Here is a 21,960-nt window from a genome sequence, read left to right as displayed (position 1 = left end):
TGCCTAGCTAAGCAGCAATACACTGTAACTGGTCTCAACGAGCTCCTTTAACACATACTGCATGAAATTCCTACCACGAAGGACTTCTGTCTCCTCAGCTGAGCTTTAATGCACCTCCAGTGGTCTGTGGCTGACACTGATGTGTGTGTGAGCTGTGCTTACTGCACTGTGGGTTACAGGACACGGACTCTGACCCCATGGACACTCAGATTGTTACACTCCTTCCTGAAAAATCAGACTAAGGCACCACTGCAAACCTGGAGAACAACACTGAGGGTGAGATTGTTGGCTAAGGGCCAAACGAGGTTATTGATTTGTTTCTGGTTTATATCCAGCATTTTCTAACACATCCTATTTAATGTTCATTTTTATGTATATCCTACAATGTCCTTCTTTCCTGGACTTTAAAGCTGTTGTTTCGTAATTCACAAAAAAGTGTAGAAGTTTGCACTAAATCCTAAGGATCGATATTGAAAATCCTCCTTGAAGTTTGCTGTAAAGCTTTAACACAAAATAATGAACTGTGCAGTTTGGAACTTCAGGAAATACCTTTGTTTGGTCTCCCAGCTCTCCACGTGTTTGACTTTCTGACTGGGTTCCTGGTTTTTCCCAGCCTACTTTGTTCCCACTGACATGGCTGAAGAACAACAGAAAGAAAAACATCATATTAAAGTCCAGTTTAGGAGACAGTAGGATAAATCCTTGGTGTCTGGAATGATTTTGATTTTAAGGGATGTTTTCTATTAGTAATGTCCATTTGTAGGAGTCTTGAAGAGACCTGAACACCAACATTTATTCATTTACACTATGTGAACATTTGGATCGTATTTAAAAGCTGCATATTATGATGACTAGATAATGTTCACACAAGAAACATTCTTGATTGAACTTTAAATATTTGTCACTATGCCAAGGAATTCTCTCAATCAGAAGACTTTCTTCAAACCATGATATAAATGTCTAGATTTCGGTGCCTGAATTTATTGCATAAAATGCAAAAGGAACACTACAAAAAATGTTGAAAAATCCCTTATGGGTTTTTTTCTAACACAGGCACATTTCCAGTTCTGCACTGCATGGAAGCTATGCAAACCTACTTGATTTACTAAGCAAAACACAGGATAATATTTAAAGTTGGTAGAACGCATCAGAAATCAAAGTCCAAGCAATCATGCAGCACTGTACACACATCCAAAATATAACACCCTGTAGAATCACAGAATCATTAAGGCTGGAAAAGCCCTCTAAGATCACCAAGTCCAACCATCAACCCAGCACCAACACCATGTTCACCATTAAACCGTGTCCTCAAGGGCCACATCTACACGTTTTTAGAACATCTCCAGGAATGGTGACTCCATCACCTCCCTAAGCAGCCTGTGCCAGGGCTGGACAGCCCTTTCAGTGAAGACTTTCCCTAATATCCAGTCTGAACCTCTCCCTGGCACAGCTTGAGGCCATTTCCTCTTGTTCCCTGAGAGCAGAGCCCGACCCCCACCTGGCTCCAGTCAGAAATATTCGTGCAGTAAAGCACAACAGAGCAAACCCAGCTTCGCTCCTGCTTTGCTCCATGAGGGCTTTTATGTCACTGTCCAAAATGGTAAAGTTCTGACATTCACATCAGGTTTCTTTGCAAAGCCACATTATCCCCAAACTTAAGAAGTGTAAACACTGCAAGTTCAGTGAAGTTCCACAATTTTTAGCTACTGTAATTTTAATGAATTATACTGTGAGGTAGGAATATTTCTTTTATACAAAGTAAAGAACTGGAAGGCTTTATGACATTTACCAAAACCTTGTTCTCTCAATAAACCATAAGGGCAGGAGTGGAAAAACACCCAACATTATTTGGCTTTGAATTCCTGCTTAAGGAACACGGCAATGAGACTGAACCACGCATTTGTCTGCAGTCACAGTGACCCAAAACTATCTTTTTAAGGTCTATCATTTCACTGATTTGCAGATTTCTGCAGGACCAGGACTTGGACTTCAATGATCCTTGTGGGTCTCTTCCAACTCAGGGTATTCTATGATTGATTCTATGATTCTTACTTTCAGGATACCAGTAAATGATTTTGAAAGGAAATTTATTTTAACAGAAGCTGAGTAAGAAAACATCCTCATGAGAAACTTACTTCACTGCACCCCCATTGCCTTCATCATTGTCGGAGGACGAAGATGTAGAAGAGGCAGGAAAATAGGTTGAATCCACATGATTGGGGCTCCCACTCTGAGCTGGATTTATTGGAGAAGACCGTTCATATAATGGTGTGTGTTTTCCTTCGTGAGGAATGTTACTGTAGTTGTTCTGCTCAGAAAGACTTTTTCCACCTGTTTCCAAGGTGATGGCTGGCTCAGAGAGGCTGTATGGGTATGGACCCTGGCCTTGGGCCCCACCCTGATTGGACATCTGCTGGGCCTAAAATAAAGGGACCTCTTGAGGGAAGGCAACAAAAAGGCTTTGCTTTTAAAACAAAATACATTCTTTAACCAAGTGGCCTTTTCCAAATGTACACATTAAAACTCAGCCAGCTTGAACATCCACCAAAACTGTTCTATCTGAGTTTGTAGCATCACTTTAGTTCCTCTTAGCATTCAGTCAGTGACTGCCTACACTAAAAAACCTGGCTACACCTTTCCCACCTGGATTTCAGTTTGCTGAGCACAGCAGGCCTCTCCCAAGGAGCAGGGTAGAGACTGAACTTACCACAGGTTTTGCTTGTAGTGAGGTCTGTGGAATGTTAAGCATCTGAGAAGGAACATATGGTGGCACTATCCCAGGCATACCAAACTGATTCGGTCTGGCTGCTGTATTGCAGGGGAGGAGGGGAAAAGATAGAAAAAAAAAAAGGAAAAAACCAAACACTCATGAAAACGCTCGATATTTGACACAAAAGTTATCCTGTTTGTCCTTGTGCTTCTATGGTTTATTTATTCTTGTTCTGTTAGCATTACTGTTTTCTCATATGCCTTTAAGTCAGTTTTATTCATTTTTGCCTTTCAGTAAAAATACTTTGCAGCCTGTGAAGTGTATTTTACTTGTCTCACCTTCTCTCAGGTCTTTGTATCTCTTACTGCTGCACATTCCTATTCTATCTGGGAATCAAAGGCAGCTTAAAAGAAAAAAAAAAAGCCCCAAAGATGTCATAACGAAGATGCTGCCAAAACCAATGTCAGACAGATACAAAATGCTGGCACTTGCTGCCATTTGAACATTTGACCTCAAGTAGCCTTAACACCCTCTAATGTAGGTCTTTGGATGCAAATAAAGACACCCCACCCCTCAAATAGGAGCAGGAAAATCTGTATCAGTGTACCAGTATGGTAACTGAAGAGCCTCAGAAAATTTCACCTAAAGTGACATTTTAGTGCTAAGAACAGGGTCAGGAAATCCTGTGAACACACAGTTAATTTTTAAGCCTTGAGAATACTCTGCAATGCCAGAACAACTGGCAAGCAAGTGTGGCTGTAATTTGAGCAGGTATGTTATGACATTAAAAAATCAAAGACTGTAAAGAGATTTCTAAAACATGTCAGCAAGTCCAGTGAGAAACAAAAAATATGTTTTAATGACCAGAAATAGGAACTGTCCTCATGAATGGGACTGGACATCAGACTTAGTTGTTCACAGCATCATTCTCTCAAGTGTCCCAATGCCAGAATGGATGTGGAACACCCCAGAGGAAAAGTAGTCCAGGTTGTTCTCCTCTTTTGGGGGCAAGAACACAACTTCAGCACATATCCTGTGAAAACCTTCTGAAACCTCATCTTAGAGGGTCAGTGAGAATTGCCAGAAGATACAAACATTTCTGTAAGATCCTGCTAATAATGCTATTTCTGATTTCGGGTTATCTCAGGTTTTAGTTAAAACAAAAAGCCTGGTTGCTGTCATTACTTACCCAGGTAATGTGGTGGATGAAATGGCATAGGTTTATTAGTTGCTGAGTAATAAGCAACCGCTCTCTTAAACCGAGTAACTTTGTCATCTGTTCTAGACTAAAATAAGGAAAAAAAAAAAGATCTGTCAGGAGCACGTCCAGGTTTGTCACCTGGAGGTCTGTACAGTAGTTAACATGCACCATATCACAGGATTAATGCCTTTGGACCCTCCAGGACTGCACCACTGCTCCAGCACAAGACATGTTATGTCACTCCATGTAGGGATAAGGCTTGAACATACAGTCTTCATGTACTGCTCATTCTCAAAGGCAGTGCACAAAGCCAGGCTACAAACCCCCTCTGGTTATCAAGAATTTAAAGCACTGAGAGTAGTAAATGCAGTATTTTTACCTTCAGAAAGATGGAACATGAAATTAGGGCAGCTAAGCCATCGCATAACAGATTCCTGTTATCAACTGATCAAACCCCTGTTCTCACCAAATTCAATTCTCCAACACAAATGTAGAGCGCAATCGATTAGAAACCCCAAGCAAACCAGTATTTGGCTTTATACTTTACCTGTGAGTGCTGAAAAACATCTTTTGCTATGGCATCCAAATCAGTGGTGTCCTGAATGTTACGGACGTAGTCGGCTACGGCTTTGATCACTACGTCACACGGTGGTAAAACTAACTGGTGAGCACGTACCTGTGCAAACAAACACAGCAGCGTGAGCACCAGGGCCACAGCACACAGCCCAGAGCTCGGCTTTTACCTACTGGCAAGATATTCAACAAATTCCCTGTTGCCAGATTTAGTATCTAATTACTTTTGGGCCTTCCACTTTGTTTTTAAGGCTTAAACGATGACTCATACAAGTACAGTATATTTTTATATATGTGAAACTTCAGCTCTATGTAAATACCTGCTGGTTAAATACCAGTTCCAACCACAAACAAGGTTCAACAACGCTGATTCCTTCACTGCTTTCGAGTTGGACACTTCCTCTAGTGCAAAAGGCTGCATCTAATTCATCATGCACCATAATCTTCATCATACATCCACATATATAAGCCAGAAAATATTTTGACACAGTTTATATCCTGAGTGTAAAGTCATATCAGAATTGTTGAAAAAGACCCATTGGGAACAGGAAGATCTCTGTGTGCACAGAAAATGGAGGATTTGAAAATCAAATTTAAAAAAAACAGGAGCATTTCAAGAAACTTATTTTCAAGGTTCTACAGAAATGGGCCTAAAAATTATTTGAAGATTACGTAGTTTAATAATTAGTGTTTTCAGATTTCGTGCATTTCATTATCTGTAGCAGAATACACTGATACAGCTTCACAGCACGTAACATCTCAGGCAAGAAATGACTTTTCTTTTATATTATACATCAGCCAAGAAGGATGTCTGGGTTTCTCTTGTTGCTATGATGGCAATATCAACATGGTTACAGGGCTGATTATTATTTTGCAGACACAGATGAAACTCTTAAGATAATTCCATTGACAAAATAATTTCAATATCCAGCATTAATGTTTCACCATCCAATTCCAGATGTGCCTGGCCTCCCACATTCACCAACAATTTTAAGTGCATGAGAAACACGTGCTTCAATGCAAATTAAAAGTTCCCCTTGAGTTTATGACCTGGGCCCAGAGACCACAGATACATCTACAAATCACAACCCAGGGGCCAGCCTTCCCAAGGTGTTAGGAAAATGCTGAATTCCCATTGATTCACTGGTCACTAACTCAGGCCATCAGACTGAAAAGGTGAGAATCACTTTGGACTTTGTAGCAAGAAGAAAGAGCTGGAAGAACTTTGTGGGACAATATCCAAAGCCCCTATGAAGAGAAGTTCCTGTAGCTCAGCAACCAGGTGGATGTCCCATTCCAGGGAGTTCTAGACTCATTCTTTGGCCTGATTCCTTCTTTTGTCCACATGGAGAAAGGAGGACAACTGGATAGTCCTGGAAACACTGGATTTCCACCTCAACACTCACTTGGTCCTCCCGAAAATAAACTAGGGATTATCCAGCCTGTGTTATGGGAATCACTACTCTGATGCTCCATGTGATCCTACACTGGGTACAGAAACTTTAGGTCATGGAACCATCCTGGACTACTGCAAAATTCCAGGCAGGGAGTGGTGCTGCCAGCTGGGTCTGAAAAGCTCCTCAACCACCAGCAGCTCCTGCTCCTGTCCCTTGTGCTGCACACTCTCGCAGGGGCAGAAAGGAGGTCTCCAAATACGTGTCCTACATTTCAGAGGAAGCCTGAGGATTTTCTAAAAATTTTGTCTGGAACCTCTGCACATTCTGGAGCGCTCTGCCTGTGCCTATAGGGGCAGCTAGGTTCTTGCTGGTAACATCTTTTAATCTGTGTCTTCGCAAAATTCAGCGATTCGAGACTTGAGAGATCATTATGACGATTTAACAGTTCTATTTTTAAGGTATAAAAAAATGAAAAATCTTTATACATTCTTATTGCATTCTACACAGAGGGATCAAACTTTACTAGAAAATACCGCAATTCAGCCTTGTCAGAAATGTTTATGCAAAATTCTGATTAATACTTCATTAGTTTTATCTTTGCAAGTTTAAAACGTGTACCACAACCCCTTTTCATTTTAGATGGAGTCTACTATATGTGATTATTTTCTTCCCTGCCCTTATTTGATCCACTTATGATGTAGTTTCTTAGATTGCCTTCTTCATATTCAAACCACGGAATTTTTGCCAGATTCCCATTTTTATTAATTTCCTTCTCCTAATGTCTACTTTTCACAAATCTCAGGATATTCATTCTATACCTGGTCACCCTCTACTAAAGATGAACTACATATTTTATAAGCCTAAATTAAACATAGAAACAGACTGGTTTGGGTTGGAAGGCAACTTAAGGATCATCCAGTTCACCCCTGCCATGGGCAGGGACACTTTCCACTAGCCCAGGTTGCCCCAAGCCCTGTCCACCCTGGCCTTGGACACTTCCAGGGATGGGGCAGCCACAGCTTCTCTGGGCAACCTGTGCCAGGGCCTCACCACCCTCACAGGGAAGAATTTCTTCCCAATACCTAATTCAAACCTGCCCTCCTTCAGGTTAAGGCCATTCCTCCTTGTCCTGTCACTCCATGCCCTTGTGAAAAGTGAACAGTTAAGAACAGTTCTGTTTAGTGTAGTCAGTGGCAGGGCAATTATTTCTATTTCAGATACTAAAATCCAAATTTTCACTAACGTGCACTCTGAATATACACAATACTAAATACAGATCACATTCACATGTAAGCTTAACAGTGACAAATAATGATGATAACATTTTGCCCCTATTTTGGAAGCAGAAGGAATAGATCTTCTTCTCGCTGGTAATCCAAGTCTGTTGCTGAACACCTCCCATTTTCCTTGAATGTGTAACAATTACCCATCCCTGAAGCAGCTGAATCATCCCATGGCTGTGTCATGCTGGATGTGCTCTCTGCAGAGCCCTTGCAGAAACCCTGAGCTGCTCCCTGAGTGTTCCTGCAATCTCTGCTTGGGAACACAGTGGATGACAGGAGTAAGCAATCTCCCCTTAATTTATGTCATCTCCAAGATGGCAATATTGAATAAACCATATAAAGTTGGCACCAAGAGAAGACATCACATCAGTCTGGCACTAATGCTCAGCTCAGGCCCAGGGAACGTGGAGCTCAAGTGTGACCTATCAAGGACTCACTTCACATATTGCTCCCATTTAGCTGCCTCTAAAAAGCCTCAAGACCTCACTGGAGAATATTCTTAATTCCTGAAGTGAGACCTTCTCAAAGTATGTTTTACAGACCTAGAGATGCTTCAGATATTTGGATTTTCTTTTCTTCTGTTTCAAAGACATCCAGTGCAGATGTGAGAACACCCTCAAAACTAAGAGTGTGGTGACCTACACTACACAGAAGCCAAAAATGAAAGTGGTGAAATAAAGTGTACTTTCCTGATAATTAAGAGGAAAATATTTCTATTCATTTTGGAACTTTCCAGAAATCCAAAACTGTAGATTTTATACTGAATCATAAAGAATGTTTCTAATCCTGTGTGCATTAAAATACAGGGTAAGTCTTACTGTGCATTAGGGATGGGGAAAATTCAGACTTGCAGCAGAAGTTACAGAGCACATGTTCATGGTTCAAACTTAATTTTAGTGTTGCACAAAGTGTTTCTGAACAAAAGCAGCAGCATGTTTTACCAGTTTCTCATTAGAAGAGATTTCTTCCTAGAAGTTATTTTTTCCCTTATGCTCTACAGAAAAGTTTCAGACAAGGAACAACACGGAAAATCTATTTTGGAAGGCAAACATGGGGGTGGGTCCCACACTGGGAGGTGACTGGGTTGGAGAGCTGACGTCTGAAAAGGGTCTGGTTCCTTTGCTAGTTGTAAAAGGACTCCTTCAGTTTGTGACAGAGCACTGACAAAAATCACAAGGGACCTATTTGAGCACTCTGAAGATTAAGTGGGGGAAGGCCATGAATTCTACAGAGGTATTTGTCAAAATGAGAGGCAGACAGTAACACCACAAACCCTGAAGCTGAAAGATAAAAACGTCTTGGGTTTGACGAAATAAACTTTCAAAAACACGCTTGTTTGGAAAAGAACAGACTCACATAAGCCCAGCTCCATGGGATGAGTAGGGTAGTGTAGAAGGTACCTAAGCTACAGTTGGGAAAAGCTGGGAACACCCCAGTTGCCCACTGTCTTCAGGAAGCAGCCTTCAGAAACTAATCAACACCACACTTACTGCTGTGCCTGCTGGAAACAGATAATTGGTTCAGTTTTATTTTCAAACCACGAAAAAAAAGAGACCTCAAATGTTCGGAGGCAACACATAGGAAACATTTCTTTCTCCACTGGCTAGAGAAAAGGCTGAAGATACGAAGGATACTACAACAAATTGCCTGGGTTTTGTTATTTTTGCCTTGTAGTTTCTATTAGAGATAGCAACCAAACTGTTTGGATCTTGTATCAGCCTTTGAATGTTAGAAATACTTCATCTTAGGAGCTTGTAGTGCATCTGATCCAATGATAAGTTTTCTGAAGAGGCAAGAAGTTCCCTGGATGACTTAAAATCCTCTCAGATCAGCAAAGCTCAGCTTTTCCCTGAAGATCGCTTTATTTGATTAAAAATTCTCTCTCCTCCTCTCTCCATCCTGGCTGAGAAGCTGACCTCTTTCTGCATGGTAACAATAATTCACAGGGCATGGGCATTGTTTGCTAACAATCTGTACACACAGGACATGGAGAAAACCAAACCTAAACAGGGAACAAGAATTATGTCAGAAAGCAAAGGGGAGAGCAGAAGCACAAGCCAAAGATGTGATACAGACTCCACTGAGCCCCGTGTGACAGCCCTGCACACCACACGACCCCGAGGGCTGGGCTGCCATCCAGGACACCCTGACAAGCCAGAGGGACGAACCAACAGAGCCCTCAGAAATTCTGCGGCCACAAAAGCGAAGCCTGGTACCTGGGCAGGAATAAACCTGGCTACTGCCCAGGTTGGAGGTGTGCCAAAGGGACCTGAGGTTCCTGGAAGGCGGCAGCAGCTGGAGCAGGAGCCAGCAAGGTGCACCCTGGGCTGTGCAGCAGGAGCACAGTGGCAGATCCAGGGATCCCGCTCTCAGCATGTGGCAGGTCACCTCCAGAGCACTGCATCCCAGCTGGGGCTCCAGCCAGGTGTCACAACAGTTGAGCTGGTTCTGCAGAAAGCCTCCAGATTGTCAGGGAGTTAGGAGCAGTTGCTCTGCAAGAAGGGGCTGAGGGAATGGCACTCATTCAGCCTGGGAAAGACAAGGCTTTGGAGATACAGCCTTCCAGTACCCACATAAAGGTGACTGAGCACACGGAGCCAGCTCTTCACAGCAGCGCGTTGTGTAAGAGCAAGAGACACCAGACATAGCCTGAAACAAGATGGGCTCAGACTAAACACCAGGCAAAGCATCTGCACCGTCGGGACTGTCAAACCACGGGGCAGGCTGCCCAGACAGGCTGTGCAGCCTCCAACCTCTGAGATTTCCAAGACTAGTCCAGGTAATGCCCTAAGCAACCTGCTCTGACCTCAAGCTGACCACACTTTTCACAGGAGGTTGGACTAAGTAACTTCCTGAGGTCCTTTCTGACCTGCATTATGATGACCCTTAGCATCAAAAAACCCCACAAACAACAAGGCACTTACTTGAAGTCTATCTTAATAGTACTACCTTTGTTATCTGAGCAGCAGCAAATTACCTAAGCATCTACTTCACACCTCAGTCCCTCTGGCAGACACCCTCCGAAGTCAACAAACTGAGTAAGACAGGAATTTCCTCCAGCGCTTCAGAGAAGGAGCCTAATCTGCGTATTTTGGATTGCTTTGTGGAAGCATCTCTCCTTCCCTCTCCACCGAGATGGAACAACCAAGGAGACAGAGTTTCCCTGCATACTCTCCTTACTCACAAAGGGAGACTGCATTAAGCCTTGTTTCTAAGGTTACCTTGTGAATGAAGAGTCAGCACTTCTTCGGTGGTCTGTGCTCCCAAACAGGCACTAATTTATTCCAGAGGTAAGAAACTGCCCTCCCAATCTCATTCTGACAGTATTATTCATTGATCTTGAAGCCCCATACTGTAACCAGTTTTCCCAGAATAAGAACCAAATTGTCTTTGTCTTAAAAGATAAATCCCAAAGCACACAAATAAAAAGCAAGATAATGCTGGCTTCCAAAGAAGGTCAGTTGATTTCTCAGGAAGTCAATCAACTCCTTTCTTGTTTCAAACCCCTGACTGGGGTGGTCATTTCAGCAAACTCTGCTCTCAGGTAGGTGACAGGACACAAGCCCAGGTCTGCACATTTATTAGATTCATTATCTGTTTCCACAGGGACGTTTGGACAGATGAGAGCCTGACTCAGAACAGCTCACAGGGATGGCTTTTGATTCCTTCTCCCTTTTGCAGCTACAGCAATTCATATCTCTTCATTTAAATCTGGCCATGGAACCTTCACAGTTCTGCTGAGCTGACGGTAATTGTCAGTGTCTCCTGAAAGGCTTTTCATGCAGCATATAGAGATTGTTTGGGTCATTTCCTTCCAGATGTGAAGCACGGATTCTTCAGTCAGGTTTCCATTTCTCTTCCTTTTTCCCACTTCTACTCAGCTGTTCCTGGATGAACAACCCCCATCTCATGTCCCTCTTTAAAACAGAGGTAAGATCTCCTCAGGTTTGCTTTTTTCCCCCCTCCCCATGTTGACATCTGAGCAGACACAGCAATTTCTATCAGCAAAGATGGTTCTTTCTTTTCTAAGTTACACTTTCTCACTGGTGAACTGGCAAAGCTTCGCTTGTAGGAAAAGTAACATTTTGCTACAGCATAATAAAAGATTGAGAGAGAATGCACGAAATAAATTGTATATTATTAACTGTCACAGCTCTCCCTGAAAAGCAACAAATTCAGCCGCTGGAATGGAATCTGTCAGCTTTGATTCTCAAGATCACACTGTTCTAAAGACAAAAGACTAAAATCTTTACTCAGTGAGAAAAAGCTTTCTAAATCCTGAGTTGAATGAGGTGTGGAATCAGAGGTCTTGGTTCCCAAGCATGGAGAACACTCTGTTGTAACTCTAAATAGACACAACAAAGCAAAGTTTGTAAGCACAGCCCAGGAAGGACATCCTGGGGAAACACAACAACTTCCCCCCATTTCCAGTTTTCATGAAGGTTTGCACTGTTCTGGAACTACTCTCTGCTATCAGCCTTGTGGTTAATACAAATGTCTTTTTAAGCATTCATAAAATTTACAAGAAATATTGCTCTGTGCACATCTACAGTGAAGAGGCCCCTACAGAGAACTGTGATGACATCACTGACATACTAGTGTGTCAAATGAAATTAAACTCAATTACTGAGCTCCTGAAAGAAGTTATCATTTCAAACCATGAGCACTATGAACCTAAAGAAACAAGCAGCAGTTGTTCCATGACCAGTAACTAATGAAGACTGGGTTGCTGCAGACATGCCCTTCCATGTGACACCATCACCAGGCAGCAGACAGAGGTGCTGTGGCCAGTTTGGGGCTGTGCACTGGCAGCAAAGCTGCCGTGAAATTCAACAAATCCTGTGTTGTGCAAGCCTTTCCCTCAGTCAGGGCATTTATTTGGGGCTTTGCACTGATAACAGTGCAGCAGTTGTCATGGAATCTCCAACAGCCAAATGGAAACTGCTTTCATATCTGATTACATTGGCCAACAGATGAAATACATCAGGGAAGAACTGCCTGAGGAGACCCAGGGATACTCTGGGGGAACACATTTTATTTCCTTGAGACACCAGCTACAGAGCCCCGGTGGTGTTTTCACTGAAAATGTACATCTAGAAGCAAAGATTACAAAGACCCAATTTTCATTCAAGTAATTCAGTATAAATTTAGAGGGCTTTCCAGGAGGTCTAAGTGTCTGAAGTCATATGCTGAACTGGCTGTCAAACAAGACAACTCAGCCTAGACCACAGAAAAGTATCATCATCAACCACTAGTTGACATTTTAACCTTTTTAGTAAAAAATGAAAACACAGGCACACTCTCTCGTTTTTTTCACCTCAAGTTTTACAAGGAAGTAGCAAACATGCATGCAGGTTTTGTTTTGCCACTGCAATGTGCTGACACTTACCTTCCTAAACACAGGAGCGGCAGCAAAATAGGGGATGAGCGTAACATCAAATGTCACAGTTGGTCACTAAGAAATGCACATGCAAGCCCTAAAAATTCTGCTGAAAATCTGGAATCTGCTTTTAAATTCTACATTTGGCCAAACAAGTTACAATTTCTCATGGTTTAATAAACTTTTGTTGTAGAGATAACAAAACATTCAGGCAGCATTTACAAAAAGCGGATTACTTGCTGCCTGGTATACCTTTGGAGAAAGGGAAATAGATATATCTGTTGTGGCACAGAGAGAGAAAGGTCACTATGATCCCATTCTCTGATGTGTTCAGTTTCCCTTTTATAGCCATTTACTTGGCAGATGCACAAAGCAAGTGCGATGAAGCAGCAGAACACACATAGTGTAAACTAAGAGCATCAGACAAGTTACTTGTCTCAAACCACCCCCCTCAAAACTACTGAAGCCACTTTAGCTTTCTTGTGCAGCATATTCTCCAGGACATTTACACTTTAAGTACCAAAACCTGACTATTACCCACAAATTCAGAGCAGCAGACAATAAAACAAGATGGTAGGAAGATGTACAGCTCATTATTTTTGATAGCTGAAGAACATGACTAAACAAAAAACTCTCCTCTTAAAAAGAGAGGAGAGCAAGAAGCTGCATTCTCCAAGCCAAACCACACTGGAGCTGTGGCTCGTGCAGCTGAAGGGCACTGAGGGGGATCACATAGGCTAAGTTTAGCCTTGTAAGGCTCCTGACCCCAGGTATCCTCTGAAGCCAGGACTGGGACACCTGAGGGTGACTGAGCACAGGGGCCTCGCAGAGCTGCTCTCAACTAACCCATCCCACTGCTCCGTGTGTACAATTGGTTTTAGCTCGATTGCTCCTGGTTATATCAAAATTGTACCTTAAGTGAAGCTAGTGGATGTTCTGGACCAAGTAAACTCCAATGAAAGGAAGCCAAATCTTCATCAGGTAGAATATGATTACCTGGAACATAATGCAGAACTCATTTAAGTACATCACAAAACGTTACACACAGTTTCTACATACAGCAAACAAATCTGCAATCAGCCCTCAACTCCCCATCAAGAGGATTAACAGATTAAACTTGCAGATAGCTTTTTGTTACTCCAGAAAACCCTAATTAGCATTCTGCTGCTGCAGCAAGAGCCACTTCCCTGTGTGTGAGGAGCACTCTTCCGTGAAACCAACTCACGGCAGCAGCAGAGCCAGGGACAACACGGGGCCCACCCCACCCGGTGTGTCCTGGCAGGGAATCGGCAACAGGATTGCATAGTGCAGGTGCAACAGTGTAAGAACACACCCTACTGCCCCCTCACACACGGTGGAAGGCCCCTTCTGCATCCCAGCACCTGCCCTTACTGATCCACATGGGAGCTGCCTCTGGAATCTGCACTCTGCCCCCTGTGCAGCATGGGTCAGGCAGCAAGGCACCAGGCAGGTTTATCCAACCCTCAACACAAGCTAAACACAGGTTTATCCAACACTTAGCAGGTTCTTAGCAATTCCTGAAGTTTCTTTTGTGGACCTGACCAGGTCAGATGGGACCCTGGGCTGGCAGCAGCGAAGGAACTGGGAAATCATTTTGTTGTTTCCATGGACAGACTGTATTTACCACACTGCTCAGACTCAATGGAAGATCACCCACGTTGTTTTTTTTCTGAAGCACATCACACTCAACAAACAAAAAACCCCAAACCAACAAACCTAAAAAATTCTTACTAGGAAACATTTCAAACATTTGAATTAATCAAAAATGTAACTAATCAACTACTTATTAAGTCCAATGGCTGTGGATCCAAACTTTACAAAGAGCTAAACAGGATATATTCTTAAAACTCTGGCAGAAAACTTCAGGATACCTTCTATACCTGGTTTTATAAAGCAGCAACTTAGTAGTGAGTGCATTGTTCATAAAGAATATGAGAAGATTCTTCGAACATTATAACAATTGTTTCCTTTCTTAATATTTTGCTTGTAAACACCTAGTTTGCTCTTAGTGGTCTTTAACATGTGAAAGCCAGGAAAGCTGTCCCCTGCCTGGTGATGCCTCTTGGAAAGAGAAGTCTTTGTGTCCAATCAATACTTTACCCATTACTCAGACCTCCAGCAAGAAGATATTATCATTTTTATTCATTAGGAGCTAAACTTTAACCTCACATCAAAAAGATTCAACAAGTTTGCATAAAACAGCCACACCTTCACCAATCTAGTCAAGGAAAGATTAAACAGTCTTTATAATACAGGTCTGACAAAATCTACTGCAGCCAGAGCACCAGAGTGCTCTGTGATAACGGACAGTAACTCCTACAGATGCTACAATTGCTTCTCTCCCTTCCACCAGAACCTCAGTTTTGTTTGGTCTCCATCTGTCATTGCAGTTAATTCCATCCCCCTGCACTCACATAAAATCACTGTTTGATCAGCTCTCACCCCACACTGTAGTGTAGGATTTAGGATGCAGAAGTGCAGCAGTGTCTTTTGTGGGCCAGCTAAGAAGTGATGCCTGTACTTACCTTATGTAGTTCTAAAACTTTCCTGAGAAACAGAACAAGATTCCATAACTAAACACGTTACAGAGTGCTGTCACAGTGGGAAAGAGATCAGCCTTACATAAGCAACCTCTATTTCTTGACCTGGCTGAACAACCTCAACATATATTGATTTTTCCCATTTTAATGGCTTATTATAGTATATGCCTTAGTTTTTTTAAAAGCAATTAGATACTAATTGAAGCTACTGCCCTTTCTAAAGACTTCACTGAATTACAGCCCTATGCCTCACACTGGGTTTGTTTTTCTACTGCTGAAGCTTGGACTGCTTTTCTTTCTTTAAATTATTCTGAAGTATTTGAGTCAAAATTTACAAAAGAACCCAAATCAACTCCCTGTTTACACCAGCACCAGTTAGAAGAGAACTTTTTAAGAGCACACTCTCAGAGGATGCAGTGTCCAGACCACATTTTAACTGTCCATGCCAAGGATACTCCTTATATTATAAAGCTACAACTACAAACCCCTTCTGCATGAAAAGCTGGAAGAAGAAAAAAACCTATAAACCAAACGAACCAAGCACAGCGTACACAGAACCTCCTCAGAAAGCAAGCTTTAAAAGTTTGCCTGGCTGGTACAGTCATAAAAATATTTTGCTGCAATACTTCAATAGACACTTTATCCCTGAAGAGCTCAATCCCAAATCATTTGCCATTGAGAACACTTTTGTAACTGCCCAGGTCAGTGTCATTCCTCAGGCTTCTCCAGCTGCTCAATGGGAGGCTGAAACTTTCAGGATGTTTTTCCTCTTTCAGCATCCCCAAACTGTCCCTCGGAGTTAATGACAAGAAAGTATCTGACTACAAAGAAATTCGAGTTTTCTGGATACAGGGAAACAGAAGCCCTGAAGTTGAATATGGATATTACAGCTATTGTGATAGTTTGGGCCTTCTGGAATTGCAAACATTAAAGCAGCAGCTTAACTGTCATTATTTCAGAATACATTATTTTATTCCTACATGAAGTACTGGCATGGGGAGTTGAATTGCTGTACCCAGCAAAAAATGCATGTGCCTTTCCATGTCATAAACTATCACTCACTCCTTCCCATTTCTTTATTCTACTTACTGGGACTAAAACAAAGCCACAGGAGCAAAGGCAGAATAACCTGTGAAGCCAGACAAGCCCTTAGATATTCAATAAAAATATAAAAACTTAGATCTGAATGAGCTACCCTAATTTAAACACCTTCCATGCACAACTATGTGCACATACACACTTAGTATTTTATTTGAAAAAAAGCTACTATATTACCAAGATTGCAAAAGTGAAAACATGTTGCAAGTACTTTAAGTCAAACTGTATCTGTTTGTTGTCAGCTTATATAATCATTTTCTATCCCAAATACCTAGGGTTCCTAAAATTCACTCACACAAAAATAACACAAAAGCCCCGAGTGCAGGAAGACCTCTTGAGCAGCTTTCTGTTCTAACCCCATGAACTTTATTCTGCTTACTCATACTGAACACACACACACACAATAAATGCAAAGGAATACCCAGAACTGAACTCATAGCTGAACTGGTTTTTTTTTAACCTTTGTACCAATTCAGTGGGGGGGTGGTGGTGTGGAAAAAGCTACCAAATCTCTCTCTAGTTGTCACGTGAAATGACCTCAAATTTCTTTCTCCTAAGAGCAAGTTGAAAAATATTTGGTCATGTAAGATAGCAAGAGAGAAAAACATTCAAGAGCTTCTTGCATAAAACTGCAAACCCTTCAGAAACTTTACCAGAACTTTTCTCACCTATTGTTTGATACAACCAAGCAAAGCCTCAGCAGGCCATGCAGCTGGGGCTGTGTGATGAATTAAAGCCATGCCATTCCTGTGTACTTCCCATGAACCCCAAAAAACGTAACTGCAATGGGGAAACTGCTTTTCCAGCAGTAATTCTTACTCACTGAACTGGCATGCACCAACTTATTTATAGACTGCATAACAAAGCCAAGCAATAGTAGTCTGCCATGCAATTCCTGCACTGGCAGCTCAGCCAACCCTCTGCCTGCCCTCCCTACACCTGTGCAGGCAGGAGAAGCACACACTGACAAAAAGCAACTCCAACCAGTCAAATACTTGTGGCTTTCTACTGCAAGATCCATTGGTTCTTTCCTTCTTAACATGGAAGATGCCTGTCTGGACTGGAAACAATATTAAAGACTACTAAAATGTTAGTATTTTAAAGCAGTAACACATAGCCTCTCTCATTCACAGCTTTCGAAGGAGAAGTTTTATTCCTCTATCAGGTACCAACACTGAAACACAAAGTCAGGAAGAAAAGAAAAAGAAAATCCAATTTTCTTAATTTGTTTGCACAGCATGACAAGAACATGGCTGCTCCCAAAAAGCAGTTAGAATGCTGTTCCAAATAAATCTTATTCATTGGAGTCAACTTTGTCAGTAATTAATTCACTCTTGCATCTGAGAGATTACAACAGTTATTCTCTACCACTGCTGTGGAAATAGAGTGTGTTAAAATTGTTCCATTTAAGCAGAAATGTGAAACTGGAGACATTCCCACCTATGCTCCTTACAGATCCCACAGCACTGAGCATGAGAAGCAGGAGTGCCAGACAAAACCAAAGGCCTGGTACGATGTCAGTCACCTGTGCTTTCAGAAATGTGGAGTTTCACTCAATCACACAGTACAATATATTGTTGGTGCAGCTGCCGTGCTGCCATATTTGTCCAACACTCATTTCAGAGGGGAAAAAAGAGGCTCTGCAACCCAAACACCTTCACTCCATAGGTGTTATTTTTAGGTGGAATTCAGGACAGAAGAATACTTCCAGTCTGGAAAGTGTATCATTGAAACTAGACCTCAATACTATACAGGACCCAAACTAGTAGAACCACAACTGTCCCGATTTCCCCCCATCCACAGAGAACATTTTGGCCAGGCAGAGCTCTGCCAAATCCCTAGTTTCAACTCTTCTTTCTAGACAGCCACAATTTGCATTGCTCGCAGGTCTCTACAAATTGGGCATGTCTGACCTCATAAACACAAATCCAGTCCAGGGCAGGAATGTCTGGAACAAAGGGATGCCTTTCCCCAGGTGTTCTGTCAAATTACACACACGTTATTTTAAAGCAGTTAACAGACACTGAAATCGTAAGGCTGACTAGCAGCATCTTCACTTACCTAAAAGAGCAGCAAAAATAGGAAAGCGATTTGGATTCAGGTCCAGTTGCTTGGCAACTTCATGCATTAGGTATTGGCTTGTTGTGAGGCTTTTCCCATTCCGGCTCAGTTTTAGGGCATGGGCACTGAAATAGTAAGGGATGTTGCACAATGCATAATCGGAGTCATATGCAACCAAACCATGGAAACCTTTTTCTCTGCAGAAAGCAATTACTTCTTGATGATGATCCTCAATGCTCTGTGCAACCTACAGTGGAAGACAGAGCAATTAGCTCCAGTGTAAATGGCAGCACTGATTTATCACAACTGTTACGATACAGAGGGTCTTTCTGAAACTGAACATGAGTATTTAAGACACTCGAGATATATTTGAAGTAACTGAACCAATCCAGTGACGCAGCACACGTGGACAGGACAGAGGGAGTGCTCAGAAGCCCAGCACACACTCCTGGAAGCCCCCACTCTGCAGTGGATTCTGTACTGCTGAACTCATCTGAAGGAACTGGTTATGACAGAAACTCTAAAGGTATTACTGTGCCACTGTCTGTCCCACTCACGGGGAAAGCCTTAAGGCTGTGGGTACTCCAGCAGCTCAGCACACCAAGGTGCCCCCCCAGGATCAAGCAAACCCATGATCCCTTTCAAAGTTTTCTGACCCTCTTGTAAAAGAGCCAAACACCACCCTGGATGAACAGAGGTAACTTTCTCAACTTTTCAAATGCCCACTTTGCTGTGTTAAGCCAAGTTTTTTCCTCTTTCCACTTTCAGCCTATCCTTTCACACACAGCTGTGTCTGATGGTGCAAACTGCTTTGAGTTTATAGCCCAAACTTCACCTCTCCACTCCTGTTGCCTAGCAAAGCACATATTTTAGGCTACGGCAATCAGATGACTCGAACAGACGTGTTGTGCAGGGAGATATGGGCCAATTCCTAATGCTGGAAACACAAAATCAACCCTTTCTTATCAAGAAACTTATACTGAAACCAAAAATCCTACGAGGACAGGTCAGTCCGTGCCGTCCTGCAATCCTACACACCATCAGGAACCGCTACAACTCCAGTGTGCACACACACAACTCCAGCCAGCTTTGGATCCCCAATGCTTCCCCCATCCACACACATAAGACACGGTGATTTGGAAACCCCCTTGCAAGCTGGGTGTTGGTATAACCTCCCCTCACCGAGTATTCCATTTAAACAACACTGTAGATAGCAAGCTATCCCAAAATAGATCAGTACAAAACTATTAGCCTCACTCTCCACAGCATGCATGAATAACTACAGCCTTAGTGCCAGCCAGGCCATTTATATCCTCTGCACAACAGGAGAGAGGGTCCCAAACTCAACAGCCCTATCCAGCAGCCCCCCTTAGTCATTCACAGCAAGTTAACAGAGACCCTTCTTCTTCTACTCATGCCTTGCACTTGAACCTGATGCTGAATTATGGTATTCCAGGGAGGTATGTCAAATTTTGCTTCTCTCATGTACCTTCATGAGACGTTCCCTTCCAAGTTAAATCCTGAGCAGCAGAACAGCCAGTGCCTTGCCTGTGATGTTCCTGATCAAACACCAGCTCACTAAGCTCTCCCTCCTCCTAATCCTACCACCTTGTAGTCTTCAGAAAATGTTACTTCTTCAGAAACTTCCTCGATGGAGTGTTTTTGAAATTTACTTTGTTCATGAGAAAAACACAGGTATTTATTTTCTAACAATGATGCTATCCCCCAGCACAAGGAGTGGGAGAAACCATAAACATCTTTGGAAGAATTTAAAGACATCAGATAGTTCCTAACTAAAGGAGGGCAACTTAGGCTTCACCCCACCTGCAGGCCCCAGTCTTCACAGGTTTTAAATTAGAAAAATCCCTCTGATGTTTTTTTAATTAAGGGTAGATAGATTTCAATTATACTAATATATCTAAACTCAACCTCTCTGCATGCACAGCAAAGACCCATGAACTATAAAAAAAACAAGTGAGAACTCCTCCTGCAGCACAAGGTGTGACAGGGGTGCAGATAACACAGGAGGAAGCTCGGTGTGCCCGCTCTCATCTCCTCTGAGCTACTTCCTCTACCTCCACAGCCCCCAGGTCCCTCCCTGTTTCACAGAGCTCCAAGCTGCTGGCTGTTCAGGGAATACCAGAATCCATGTTCAAATAACTGAACCACCACAGGGAAAGGAGCTGTATTTACCAAAGTACAGTTAACCCACACCGTAAAACTCTACCAAGATGAGAGTCAGAAATATCTCGTGGCTCTCACAAACACAGACATACCCAGGCAATGTGCAGGGTTCAAAACCAACCCAGGCAGGGGGACACGGGGGAAATCACAGCCAGGAGTTTGGAATCATTTTCAAGTCTAAAATCTTGTGTAAACACTAACAGTGCTGGCTCAGGAGAGAATCCTGCCTGAGTAAATGGGCACAAGCACCTTTAGGTACTGAGAGCAAAACAGCCTCCCCAAAGCATTAATGTTAAGATCTCCACTGCATAAATATTTAAATTTTAGCAAACCTACTTCACATAAAAGTTTCTTGTAAGAATTATTTCCCCCAAACTGAAAAATACCAGGTCACAATGAAGCTAAGAACCCGCGGGATATTTGTTATAACCTGGAGGAACCTGTTATTTTTACATCCTGCTGAAACCATCTGTGAGTGATTTATAATTGCTCTGGATGGAAGACATTACTCTTTTTCTCCCCTCTAATTACCAAAATAGATTAAATTCATAGCCAGTCCCTAGCTTCACACAGAAACCTTCTACTCAAGACTCAAATGCTTCCTAAAAATATGAAAATCGGTTTCATATTTAAAGTCAATCAGTATTCTCAAACCCAGCTTCTCAAAACAAAGCAAGAAAACACCACAATTTAACAACTGTCTTATGCATATGCAAATTTTTAAAATCACCCGTACATGCAAATAAAAAAATCACACCTTCAAGATGCATTTGCTCTTTGCCCATCAGGAGGGCTATGTCAAAGTGAGAGCAAGAATAAAACTGGAGGAAGGTTTAGAGAAAGAAAGATATATGTAATAAAGCAGATTTAGAAAGATAATAAATCATGTCAGAGAAGAAGAAAAGCAGAGAAGAAACATGATTTAAGCTCAGCAGTATCTTTGATGTGTATTATGCATGTGACCACTATAACCATGCAATATCCTTCCTATCCTGAAAATGAATCCATTAAAACCAGATTTATCCACAGAGTTTCTCAACAACTGAAAAAATGAGGCATCAAACGGGAATTGCTGATACCCTTCCCACCCCCAGGACAGCTGAGCAGTGGGGAGAGCCAGCACAGTTTGGACATGCAAGGTGGTGGCTCAGGGGTGTGAACAGCCACAAGCTCTCCCCCCAGGCCCCCAGTATCTGGTAATGAGCTGCCAGCTCCCAGGGCTAACCTGACATAAATACCCACCCCACAAACCTTCTTCATCAAAACTGGGAGGATGTTGTACTTATGGGGATTTGGGGAGTTTGGGGTATTTTTCTAATGACAGAAAAGGGACTCGGTATGATGTGTACTCCTATGGCTGCTTCCAGAGATTAGGAATAAGGCCTGTTACCAAGAAACCATAAAGGAGCTAATGCTGCAGCTAAGCTTGAAAGTAAACAAAGTGCTACAGGTGACACCACTGCCAAATGTGGCAGTTTGGTTTGGATGTAAGGTACCTGAGCCAGGTCTGAG

The 21,960-nt window shown here is 42.4% G+C and overlaps 1 protein-coding gene across 5 annotated transcripts in view; it reads right to left on the bottom strand.

The window, feature by feature from the left end:
- Positions 1-21,960, bottom strand: part of FAM120A (family with sequence similarity 120A) — a 52,363-nt gene that overhangs the window by 27,649 nt on the left and 2,754 nt on the right. For 3 of the 5 annotated variants that reach the window (XM_027664987.1, XM_027664983.1, XM_027664985.1), the window contains exons 2-8: positions 18,265-18,511; positions 13,458-13,540; positions 4,459-4,587; positions 3,900-3,996; positions 2,708-2,808; positions 2,136-2,419; positions 550-637 (exon numbers count right to left, since the gene is read on the bottom strand). In XM_027664987.1, the coding sequence (XP_027520788.1) occupies positions 550-637; positions 2,136-2,419; positions 2,708-2,808; positions 3,900-3,996; positions 4,459-4,587; positions 13,458-13,540; positions 18,265-18,511 (1,029 nt within the window). The remainder of the gene's footprint in view (positions 1-549; positions 638-2,135; positions 2,420-2,707; positions 2,809-3,899; positions 3,997-4,458; positions 4,588-13,457; positions 13,541-18,264; positions 18,512-21,960) is intronic. The other 2 variants (XM_027664984.1, XM_027664986.1) reach the window with 1 other exon arrangement.

The sequence above is a fragment of the Corapipo altera genome, unplaced genomic scaffold (assembly GCF_003945725.1).
Source record: "Corapipo altera isolate COAL_440 unplaced genomic scaffold, ASM394572v1 124, whole genome shotgun sequence".
In the NCBI taxonomy this organism is placed as follows: Eukaryota; Metazoa; Chordata; class Aves; order Passeriformes; family Pipridae; genus Corapipo; species Corapipo altera.
Note: the sequence above shows the minus strand (reverse complement) of the source record. Positions and strands in the feature narration are given on the sequence as shown.